Genomic DNA, 11,887 nt, shown 5'->3' with positions numbered 1-11,887 from the left:
TAAAGGCCGAGCGGCGGCCAGCGTGTGCAGAACTTGGAGGAAAACGGAAATGACAGACATCTGATTCTGACGTCTCCATTAACGCGCCGAAGCCAACGAGCGAACTCTGCTGACAATCCATGTGGTACGGAGAACATTTAGAATAAGCTTTTAAAGCATATTTAAATAAACTTGCACGACTAAAAACAAGCCCTCCAAATAAGCAGCGAGGGATTATTTCGGTCGTATTAAATTCAAGATTAGGCAACGCAATTTAAAAAGTCGTCTTTTATCTTACCTAAAATAGGCTGGCAGCCCTGAGTAACACGCCTGAGCTTATGAAACATGAAATGGCCACCGTCTGGGTTTGAGGATACTTGCATTTCTGGGCAACGCTGAAATCTATCAGAAGTCTGTATAATCTGAAAACCTTCTCAAAAGGTAATTCCAAAGTACTGTGTGTCTCTGGGGTGAAAAATGAATACTATCACGAGTCTTCCCATAGACATTAACACCCAAGCTTAAATTCACAAATAAAGCCCAGAGATTATTTGTTTTTTAAACTTTACTGTAACATTTTGTGAATTACTACATTAAGAACAAATGAATATTCCTGGTAAGAATCACTTCTCTTCTTCGCTTTCTTGTGATGTGTAAAACCTTGGGGGATTACCGAGCTGCAGCAAGGCATCGTCACTTGTTATTTCATGGCAGAAGCAAATGGGACATCTAGCATTAATAGATTTAAATCTTTTAATGCTTCTTTGGCACAATCTAGAAGGCTCAGTGAGAGCAAGACTTCTATTAATAAAACCTCTGCAAATGCTATGTTTCAGCCACAGAGTAGCCGACGGAGTTAAAGTTCCTCATTTAAAAACAATCTACGTGGTTACAATTTAGACACGTTAATGATCCAAAAGTGAGCTCAGATCACATGTTGCTAATATGATTCATCAAGATCTGCCCAGATTAAGGCGGGAGTGGCAACCGCAGCTGCCAGCACAGTCACCAGATCTCAGCTCTGTCAGGCCCACGTTACTCCCTAGAACATCTGTGGGATGGGAGGATTTCTTGTTGGCAAGTCCTTATCAGCACTAAAGGAAAAAATTGAGGTTTTGCTCGCTTTGGCTCATCTGTGGGACAGAGCTTTTAACCCGCTTACGGTGTCTGCATGAGGAGCTCTCACCTTTTAATGTAGGATTATAAAAAAATCTGTGCATAATTTGGTACTTCAGGGATGGCTTTCTAGATCATCAGGATTTAGGTGACATATAAGTTTTTAAAAACCAAACTGTACTGATATTTCTTAAGGTGTCTTAAAGCAATCTCTTGCATGAGAAGTGTGGGAAATGTGCCATTCCATGTTCCAACATCGTACTCACAAGGCTTTTCTGCTACATTTTCAGTTGCTTTGACTAAAATTGCAAGCTATTGTTGGAAAAAAACCAAACGCCTAACGTGACATTTTAAATGAAATTATATGTACAAGCTCATAGCGTATCAAAAGCTTGTCGAGGAGCATCAGCGTTTCCAAGAAGAGATGGCTTGATTTTGATTTAAGATGGGGTGTCAGTGCAAATCCAGAAGCTGGACTGCACGAAGCATCTGCTCTTGGCGCTGAAGCTGCCAAGCCCGTGCCATTCTCCTGGCAATTACATGCTGGTTTTTTTTTTTTTACTCAGTTCTTTGTATCTGACTTGCTCCAAAAATAGATCCAGCCTGCAGAAATTAGTAAAGATCGCATACGACCTTTTGTAGGGGTAAAATTGATTTGCGGTCAAAATTTATTTTCAGCCACTTTTGTCTGTTCCTCTTTTCGGCAAAGGCTTCCTTTGTTCTCGGCCCTGTGTGCCCCTACGCAAAGCTTTTCCTGAAAATTTGGGTGGGTTTGGGTTGCTGTTGTTTGGTTTTTTTTTAATGTCATATTCTGCTTAAAAGCTTTCAGTTCTTACAACCTATGATTAATTTTTTTTTTCTTTTTAAGTATCTCATTCAAAGCGTAGAGAAAATGGCATCTAGAAGCTCGCTGGAAGTGGAATTTTAAACAACAAACCTTATTTTCTGCTACTTAGAGACGCCCAGCAAAGGGCTTGGTGGAATAACCAGCACTTTGGCCTTGGCTTTCCGCTCTCATTGTGACAGAGCCCCGCTTGCGCGGCGGGACGCCGGGACCCCCGCACGCCCGGTGACCGGTACCTCACACCCCGCTCCGGGCCGGGCCGGGCCGGCGGCACGGGGCTGCTCACCGGCCGCTCCACACGGTGAGAGGAGGGGGGGGGATAACGGCCGCCTCGTCATCTCGGGGCGTACACCCGCTGAAACAGCGAAAAGAAGGAAACCAACCCAAAGCCATGGGGTAAAAGTTTTCTCTTATTTCAGTGACATCACAATTTGCGCACTTCCAGCTGCCAACGGCCTCGCCGTTCAGCGTTTGAGGGAGGTTTTCGCCCCTCCCCCCTCCCCCCGCGCCCAACACATAGGCGCTTCCTCTCCTCCCATTGGTTCAGCCCGCTCGCTGTCCGTGGCGGGACAGCCAATGGTGTGCGGCGTGGCGGGAAAGCCCGCCCTCCGTGAGGCGGCCCGCCGGAGCGCGGCGGGGGGAACGGGGGCGGGGGGGTCGGCGGCCGGTTGAGGCGGCGGCCGGCGCTGGAGCGGGAGTGGCGGCGCTGGAGCGGCCATGAAGGTGAAGGGGCTGGGGGCTTCCTTCGGCGTCTTTCCCCTCGCTGTGGGGAGGGAGGAAGGGGGCGTAGCGACGCGACGCGTGACGGGGCCGGGACCCTGGGTGGGCCGGGCCGGGCCGCGCCTCCCTCCTCGCCGCAGGCCGCTGTGGCTCCCCCGTTACCGGGGGCCGCGCGGGCCGGCGGCGCTTCGCACGGGGAAGCCCCGCCGCCGTCCGCTGACTCAGCAGCCGGGCAGGGCCTAGTGCCGCTGCCTGAGGCGAGCCCCCGCCCCCCCGTCTCCGCGCTCCGTCCGCGGCGGATCCAGCTCGGGGCTCCCAGCGGGACGAGGCCGGGCTCGGGGCGGTGCGTAGGGCTTGGAGCCTGCCGCGGGGGGGCGGCCGTTGGGAAGCCGCCGGGCCGGTGTGCGGGGTTCGCTCCCCAGAGCGGCTTCCCCGCGTCCGGGGCGGTCGTTGTGCTTTCAGGTCGGGGTGAGCGGGGGTCTCCAGCGGTGCCCCATCCCCGAAAAGGCTTTGCTGGGTCTCGGGGCCAGTGTAAACCTGAAATTTCAGCTTAAAAAAAAAAAAAAAGAAAAAATCTCTTTCTGCTGTTCTCCTCTTGGTCTGCTGGCTTAGAGAGCACACCCTGCTCGCACAGACGTGCCAGGAGCAGCGTGCAGCCTCCCCGCTTCTTGGGGCGGGGGTCCCTCTGAGCGGGAATTCTCATCTTGTTCCTAAACCCCCTTAACGCCAAAAGCGGGGGCAGAGAAGTTCAGGTGCAGTGCTTTGCCCTTATAGGATGCCCCTGAGGGGTGGAGAGAGAAGACAGCTGATGGCAGCTTGCGAGAAGAGAATGTGGAAGTGGTGACTGATGTGTTTTGGTGCAGAAATGCAAAATTGTAATTAATTCTCAAAGGAGGGAGTTTTTGGTGTAGCGTGTCTCACTTGTGTCTTGTGTTGGTGCTTTTCAGCACGGAGTAATGTGAAGGGTCTAGACACTAGTTCAGTTGTGGGTCAGTGACAGTAGCGCAGAGAAAGACTCCACAGCTGAATTAAGTTAAGGAGAACACTAACGACGCCCACCTTGCCCTGCCTTTCACCTCAGAATGACTGAATGCCTGGCAGTAAGTGTGAAGAGACTTTAACAACATTCATGCATCAAAAATGGCTAATAAAAATTTCTGAAGTATGTATTTATTTAGTGTCAGCAGTGATGTCTGAGCAGTTGTTGCAGGCTCTTGAGTAAAATCAGTCTGAGGAGCAGGTGTTAAGTTCTCGGGCAAGGGTTGTGGTAGCGATTGTGTTGTGTCCTTTTAGTTCTTGTGTGTCCTGCCGCTGCTGCGACCCCCTGAACAGACCACAGTCATGTAATGAAGCAAGTTGAACTCTCACAGACCCTTTTGGTTCGTTGTTTTATTTTTTCCTGTAATTTGTGTTTTAAAATATTTTAAATATAAAGCTAGCTCATCAGTTTTTAAGAGTACGTGAAGAATTAAGAGTAATGTTTCTGCAACTGACAGTGTTTCCTTAAGACAAAAAATATTTTTCGAAAGTCTCAAGCTTTAAAATGTGGAACTGTCTTGGATTAAGTCGTTGGTTTCTGAAACGTTGGTTACTCGTGCCTAATAAACTAGGATAGTATTTATGGAGGAAAAATGAATATTGATCTGTTTCCACTCTTTATTATTGAAAAGTAGAAAACAGCTCATAGTTTGATGGTAGTTTATTGATTGTCATGGAAGTCAGGCTCCAAGCGCAGGGTGTATCTGTGAGCGCAGCCACGTGCTGGGGCTGCCTGTGTCTTGGCTGGAGGTCAGGGAAGGGCCACTGGAGTTCATCCTTCTTCAGCCCCGATAGCGGGAAGCTTAGGAAGATTTCCTCCTATGCGTGGGGCGCCCACAGCATGGAGGTTCCTTGTAATGCCTGGGATTAATTATATTCTTGCCATACCTGTGAAATTACACTAGTGAATTGAATTTGTTGCGTGTATACTTGATGGTATTGCAGCGTGCCGTGTTGTGTTGTACAGCTTGGAAGCAAAATGACCAACCGTGTTTGATCTCTTGCTGTACTGCAACGCTTTTAATGTCAGCTCACAGCAGGAGAAGTGAAGTGCCAGGTTGGTGTGGGTTGCAGAGATGCTTTTGGTGTTCATACCTGAGGTGCTTCCGTGAAGGTGGTGGTGTAGAACATGTTTGCTCCAGTGGCATTGTTTCTCTAAACAAGAGTGAGGGCTCTGCTCCGACCTTTGGTGCTCAGTGGTTTGAAAGGAGACGTCCTGGCGTATCCCCAGTTGTTGTGTGACGTTCCCACACAGGGAACAGGACTGTGTTTGGTTCAGAGGAAGTGTGCAATTTAATATAGAAATTAGTCTTGTTACTGCTGGGGTTAAAGCACCATCGTTACTGAACTGCAGTGCGTGTTCTGACGGGTGTAGGTTTTACAGCCAGAACTACAAGTCTGGGAAGTGATTATTTTATGTCCTCATGCTTTGGGGAAAAAAAGATGCTGCCCTGAAATGAAAAACAGGACAACTCTAACCAGTGTACTTAAGGAAAAAAGTATGGAGGGGAAAAAAAAAAAGTAGTTGTGCCACTAAGCTTCCTTTCAGAAAGAACCTGATGTGATTCTGTTTGGTTTTGGTGGTTTTTTTGTTTTTTTTTTTTTTAAGTAGGTTTCAGTGAGCCACATGACAGTGATTAAACATGTGACCTAAACAACTTGGGAGTCCAAATTCCAAATTTAAGTAGAATACGCGCTTTTGGTAGAGAGTCTAGCGCTAAAGGCTTTCAAGGATAAAAAGTAGTGATTTATTTATGTATTTAGAATTTTTGGTAGTGTGTTAAGACTAAATTGTGTGACTCAAAACTGAAATCCAATCCATGTAGAATAAGTTCATTTAGAGAAGTTTTAGTTTTTGTTAGGCGTTTTGTACGATGATGAAACAACAGGTTCAGGGAGGTCCTGAAAAACGTCTCCCTCTCAGAGAAACTAGACCATAACTGGCTTCTAATGAAGGTTGGTTACTTTCAGGTTTGAAAACCTAGAAATGTTTTTTTTTTTAGAGAGAGTTTTATTGTGAGTCATGCAAGAGCTGGATTAGTTCTGGAGCAGATTCTGCAGGGGACAGCTCTGCACTAATTATGATAAATTGTTGTGTTGCTGCCTGTCATCATTTCAGGCTTTGCCTCTCACCTCCGGCTGGCTGTCAGTCTCTTCGTTCTTTGCTCTGCTACTGCGTTACCTCCTCAAATTCCTTACCCTTTTTGTGCGCAACTCTGCTAGAAAAGGAGTTACGAAAGCGAGCTCCTCGTGCCGGCGCTCGCCTCTCGGAAGCAGATCTTACCTACTTTGGTTTGCAGCGGGGAAGTGGAGCTTACTGGGCTGTTAGAGATGTTAGTGTACGGAATTCCTGGTGCTCTGGGAATTCACACCACATGCTTTTGGGATGATGACAGATGGAGCAAAGTAGCTCTTCAGTAGCAAGTCAAATCTGACGTGGGCTTTCTAATATCAATTTTATTTATTTATTTTTCTTTGTGAATGTTTTCAGGCGGGAGCTACTTCCATGTGGGCTTCCTGCTGTGGGTTGCTGAATGAAGTCATGGGGACTGGAGCTGTCCGTGGCCAGCAGGCTGGCTTTGGGGGAGGTGCTGGCCCGTTCAGATTTGCACCAAACGCAGACTTCTCGGCATATCCATCTCCAGCTGCGGCGGGCGCTAACATAGTTTGCAAAGCCTGTGGACTCTCCTTTTCAGTTTTTAGGAAAAAAGTGAGTATATTTCCTACTGCATGATGTTTTTACTCGTATGAACTCTCTGTAGGCATACTGGAAGATAAATGGAAAGCCGAGGCAGAGAGCCAGGGAGGGAGTAAGTGCCTTACTGTGAGGTCACAGGAAATGATTGTCAGACAGGATTAGAAGTTAAGAGGTCTGATGTTCATTAATCAGTGACACGCTGGATCTGGTCTGACCTAAAAATTAACGGATTCTCATTTGTGAGGTACGTGTTTTAGCTTCAGAATCTTGAACATTAAAACAAACCTGGTTTGGAAGATGATAGCAAACATAGCAGTTGGGTACTGCAATGAACAGATTGAGTGATGGAAAAGCTAAAAACTCAATGTAGTATCACGCTTCTTTCTGTGAAATACTGGTGTAATTCTGCTTGTTTCCTAACCAGGTTTAGTTTCTGTCAAGTGCTGTTGCACTCCAGCAGCCTCTGGCTTCATTTGGAGACAGACTGACGGGTTAATGCAGATAAACAAAATTGCTAACATTATTTCTGTGTATCATGACGGTCCAGCATCGTTATTTTGTCTGCTCGGTAACCTCATTCTCTGCAGCTCTTTTAGATAAACCTGAACCCTCTTTCTTCAGTTTGTGTGTTGTTTCCCCCTTCCTTGGTGTTCTGTTGTTCACATGGCAAAGCCTTTGTTGAATTGAGTGTTGTGTAGGGATGATTTCTGAAGTTGGTATTATTTTACTAAAATCCTGAAAAAATTGAAGACCGGTTTGGATTTGTTCACAGCAGATGTGATGACAATTTCAAATCGCTGCTGAAAGTCTTGCCTATTCTAGCCTAGGCATGTTGTAGTGAGTCTTTTGAAATAAGCTCTCTTCAGAAATGGCATCTGGGCATTCAGGAGTATTTACCTACCACGTGATTCATCACATTTAGGCCTACTTTGAATTCTGGGAATCAGTTGAGGAAGAAGTATGTTCTTTAGAGTTTGGGGACTGTACTGGTTTTTGCACATATGAACAGGGCAGCGACACTTAGTACATTGAAAAGTATATTGACGTACCGTAAAATTGACGGGCCGACAGTTCCGTTTGTTGTCTAAACTACAACTTGAGTACTTCATTCATTTCTTTATTCATAATGTTTTTTCATGGAAACCTCAGATCAGCCCACAGTAGTGCTACAAAAGTGATGGACTGCCATGAAACACGTGCAAAACTAATTGACAGGGCAGTTTTCTAGACTTAAACCCTAAAAATGATGTATGTCAAAACTGGTGATGGAAACACTAACAGTAAATTACGTAGCCTGGAGAAGGAAAGAGCAGGGTCTGCGTTTTTTGGTTTTTTTTTTTTTTTTTTTTTCTTTTCTGTGACTGAATGGTTATTCTCTCTTTCTCCTTAGCATGTGTGTTGTGACTGCAAGAAGGATTTTTGCTCAGTGTGTTCGGTCTCACAAGAGAATTTCCGAAGATGTTCCACTTGTCACCTGCTGCAAGAAACAGCCTTTCAGCGACCTCAGTTAATGAGACTGAAAGTGAAGGATCTGCGTCAGTATCTGATTCTCAGAAACATACCAACGGATACCTGCAGAGAGAAGGAAGACTTGGTAGATCTCGTGCTGTGCCACCACGGATTGGGTCCGGAGGAGGACATGGATGCTAGCAGCTTTCATTCGTCACGGTCACAGACTTCGGGGTTTTTTACTCACCCATTTTCTATGTCTGTATCGGTGTTGTCTCAAGGAGAACTTGCAAACAGAAGGGGAAGCACAGGAAATGGAACACCTTTGCGGGTACAGTAATTAACGTGTGTGTGATGGTATAGCCTAACTTTTTCTTTTAATAGGTATGCATTGCTTTAAAGTAAAATGCCAGTTGGTACAGTTTGGGATGTCAGGAAAAATGCCTTTTTTATCTCTCACCTGGAAACAGAAGATAGTAAGATGACTGGTTTACATGATAGAGGTGACTTAAATTGATAAGGACTGGTAGCAACTGAAACTTCAAAATGTCATTGTCATCTGTGCTCAGCCTGGTACAAAGGAGAATGTTTTATAAGGGATGATGTGTTTTTGTCCTGATCAGTTTTGTTTTGTACACAGGGACAAACAGAAGCATCTTCTATAAATAATGAAGAAGAAGAAAGTGCAGAAGAGCAGGTGAGAGATGAACTATCCAAAGAACAAATTTTTGGCATGTGACACCATAAAGCGTTTAGATCTCTCTCAACACTTAGTATCATGCTCTGGTTCTTTTGGAGTTGGCTGTGTCTAGCAACACGTATCTGCGTGTACTTGCTTTAGAAAGAATACGACGATAGCCAAGCTGTTGTGGCTTAATGTGGCACCAGATGTGGTGCTCCAAACTTATCGGGACAGTTAAAAACATACAACTGATGTGTTTCAGACCCCTGGATTGTCCAGAAAGCGAGCAAGGGCATCTTTGTCTGATATTTCAAGTCTGGAGGACATTGAAGGATTGAGTGTTCGGCAGCTGAAGGAAATACTTGCCTGCAATTTTGTCAACTACTCAGGATGCTGTGAAAAATGGGAACTTGTGGAAAAAGTGAGCAGACTATACAGAGAGAGTGAGGAGAACCACAAGACACGTAGGTTTATATTTAATTCTCACTTTTTTAAGACTACTTAATTTCTGTTTTCCAGAAGATGGTTCTGCCAACAGGAGGACTTGGTATCTGACTTGGTCTGCTCAGCTGAACAACTGGAAAGTGCGTTTTAGCAATTCAGGGCGCATCTAGAGTAGCTGAACATGCTTCTAGCCATTAAATGGAGCTCTCCAGGATTGTGCTGGTTTCTTGAGGCTTCTTTCCAAAGCTTGGAGAGCTCAGCTTTCATGGTTAAGGTAAAATTGCGCAACTGAGAACTGGTTCCTCAGAGAACAAGAAACTTGGCATCTCCAAGTTTCACAAGGCATCAGTGAGCGAGCTGCTCAGCAGCTGTCAGCAGACCAAAGCCATTCAGGGCTTTTACTGCGGTACAGAATTAAAAGCTACAGTGGCGAAAGTCCAAGTGGTTTGGTCTCGGTGTGTGCTGCCATGATGAGGTGGTTCTGTGGCTGCAGCGCAGTTGCCGGTATTGTTCTACTCGCCGTTAACTCAACAGTTGGGGCCTTTCACTTGGGTGGTTGTACTATGTCCACAGCTTGATTCCAGTTCATGAAGTATAATCTGAGGAACAACTTGTTGATGTCACTGTCAGCTTGGAAAACGCCTGCCTGGCTCGTCATTCCTGTGTCCAGCAGTCAGGCTGTAAAGAACGGGGCTGTGGTGACTGGAAAATGGAATAGCCCTGGGCGCTGCACAGGCAGACTGTGCTAATGGGGTGTGAAACGAGTGGCTAATTGGGGTGGAGGAGGCTTGTGAGGGAGTGGCAAAACATGGCTTGAGACCTCTGGTCATAGACTAGAACTGAGAACCTGTCTGAAAGCAAGCTTTAAATTTAGGATTATCTTTTTGTCTGGCAAAATATTTGGTTACTGATAGGGGACGTTGTCTATTTGCAGTGAAACTTGACAGGTTTTGTTCAGTTCTGCCATCTTTACAGCCTACTTAAGGCTTCCACTCCTTAGTCTGCTGTATTATTATTGTGTTTAATCTTCTGCCAGACGAAGGAAGCTCAGAGAGGGAAAACTAGCATGCTCTGAATTTTAATCCAACACATTATTTCACAGTCGTGATGTTCTGAATTGAAAATTGGTCTATGAGTTTAAAGAATGAAGCCAGATAGTGGATATCCACTTAGGGGCTTTCTACTTCTTGTTTGGGTTTTTGGAAGGAATATAGCTTAATTCTTAGCTGTGGGTTAGAAAAACTGTCGTGAACATGGAGCGGCCTTGCTTCGTGCTAAACGAGCCATCTGTTATTTCAGTGGCTGCCTGAGCTAGAACTGAACTGGCTTTCCCAGGCCCAAATGTGTGACCTCCCTCTCTGTTGGTTTTCAGAGGGTGAGAAGATGCAGCTGAACGACAACGACGACAACCTGTGTCGGATCTGCATGGACGCCGTGATCGACTGCGTCCTGCTGGAGTGTGGCCACATGGTCACTTGCACCAAGTGCGGCAAGAGGATGAGTGAGTGCCCCATCTGCCGCCAGTACGTCGTGCGGGCTGTGCACGTCTTCAAATCTTAAGCTGAGACCAAAGACGGATTTTATAGCCACCCTTCCAGGATTTCTGTGGGCAGGAGAACCGAACCTCGGCGCATAGGTCAGCTTTTTAGTTCTCACTAAACACAGCCTTTTGAACATCAGGATCTAGAAGTTTGTGAAACATTTTTTTTTTTTCTACAGCAAACCGCATCTGTGGTTGGGCAGCACGATACGATGCCTGGGTACAGTAGTAGTGGTGCCTGCCTGACCTTATGCACCCACTAACTGGTTGCGTCAAACTGTTTACAGCAGTTCTTGCTCTCTTCTGAAGAATATAACTTCTAATTATCGCAGTCAGTACTCAGCAAGTGGTTGGAAAACGCCACTGCTTGACCATATGAGTGTGTTATGTTATCTAGTGCATTAGAAGCAAGGAATATATCAGTTGAATATTCAGCTTTTACGTAATTATAGAATGTAACTGATCTGGCGCTGTCCCTCCAACAGCGTTAACAGTACAAAATACGACTGTAGAAAGCACTGCCGTTAACTGTACCTGCACAGCAGCCCTTAAGCAATCAATCTGTCTTATGCCGATTGCTTTGTTCTGAATGTCTGCCATTACACGTCTGCTGTCTTGGCCATTCCTTGTAACTGTACAGAACACTCCATGCCTCCCAGGGCTCCTTCGGCTGGGCTCTGCCAGGTTCTGTCCAAATACTGATTACCAAGTGTTTTTTTAGTTTAGGAATAAAATATTTTTTTAAAAGGGGTATAGGAAACCATATTGTTGTGGTCTTAATCCACCCATGCCTACGGTAAGTATTACTCTTAGATGTGATGATTGTATGCCACGTGCTGAGAACCTGATGTTACTGTGAATACCGATCAGGGTCATGAAACTGCGTGCTGCTAACATGTGGAATGTATGGCGCTACTCACCTGAGCCTGGGAGGGCTTTGTTCTGGGGCAGGGAAAGGAACTGTGGTCTTTGTCTAAAACCTCCTGTTTGCAGACTTTAACCAAGGGTGAGTCACTGTGAGCCACCTGTCCCCGTGGAGCAAGAACCGTAAGGCTCCTTGCGGGGCATCGGTGAGAGAGGACCCAGGGAAGAGAGCAGCAAGAAGAGCTCTTGCGCTGGGGCCAGGCTGCCTCAGGCCAGGACAGTGTTTGAGTAAACGCACTGTAAGGAGAAAACAAAAGAGGTGAGGTGGGCCTGTCCTGGGTGTTTGTCCTTGAAGCAGGTTCATGAATGAAGCTGGAGTTCCTCCTTTTAATTTCCCACGTGCTAGCAGAGTAACAGAGCCAGGGACATGCTTGCCCACTCTGCAGTACCTGAGAGCTCTGACCTCTGCTGTCATGCCTGCTCTGGGCTTTTATGGGAAAAATTAAGCTGGCT

At 46.1% G+C, this 11,887-nt stretch overlaps 1 protein-coding gene and 1 long non-coding RNA gene across 3 annotated transcripts; both read left to right on the top strand.

The window, feature by feature from the left end:
* The first annotated feature begins 19 nt into the window (after positions 1–19).
* Positions 20–1,862, top strand: LOC147598568 (uncharacterized). The gene is made up of 3 exons (XR_015260471.1): positions 20–124; positions 287–420; positions 1,386–1,862. It is a non-coding gene; the product is annotated as an uncharacterized LOC147598568 (long non-coding RNA).
* Positions 1,863–2,077: 215 nt separating this feature from the next.
* Positions 2,078–11,696, top strand: RNF34 (ring finger protein 34). 2 transcript variants are annotated; one of them, XM_086761824.1, is made up of 6 exons: positions 2,078–2,335; positions 6,189–6,407; positions 7,786–8,175; positions 8,485–8,541; positions 8,789–8,990; positions 10,343–11,696. In XM_086761824.1, the coding sequence occupies exons 2-6, from the start codon at positions 6,204–6,206 to the stop codon at positions 10,528–10,530; spliced, it is 1,041 nt and encodes a 346-aa protein (XP_086617950.1). In that variant the 5' UTR covers positions 2,078–2,335; positions 6,189–6,203; the 3' UTR covers positions 10,531–11,696. The 2 variants fall into 2 exon arrangements, with proteins under 2 accessions (XP_086617950.1, XP_086617949.1); XM_086761823.1 differs by lacking the exon at positions 2,078–2,335 and adding an exon at positions 2,561–2,662.
* Positions 11,697–11,887: the final 191 nt, after the last annotated feature.

The sequence above is a fragment of the Chlamydotis macqueenii genome, chromosome 17, assembly GCF_036417535.1.
Source record: "Chlamydotis macqueenii isolate bChlMac1 chromosome 17, bChlMac1.mat, whole genome shotgun sequence".
NCBI lineage: Eukaryota > Metazoa > Chordata > Aves > Otidiformes > Otididae > Chlamydotis > Chlamydotis macqueenii.
Note: the sequence above shows the minus strand (reverse complement) of the source record. Positions and strands in the feature narration are given on the sequence as shown.

Excerpts from the sequence above, each read along its gene's own strand:
- RNF34 (XM_086761823.1), top strand. Across the intron at positions 8,176-8,484 it reads GAAATGGAACACCTTTGCGG|GGACAAACAGAAGCATCTTC; the intron begins GTACAGTAATTA and ends TTTTGTACACAG. Across the intron at positions 8,991-10,342 it reads TGAGGAGAACCACAAGACAC|AGGGTGAGAAGATGCAGCTG; the intron begins GTAGGTTTATAT and ends GTTGGTTTTCAG.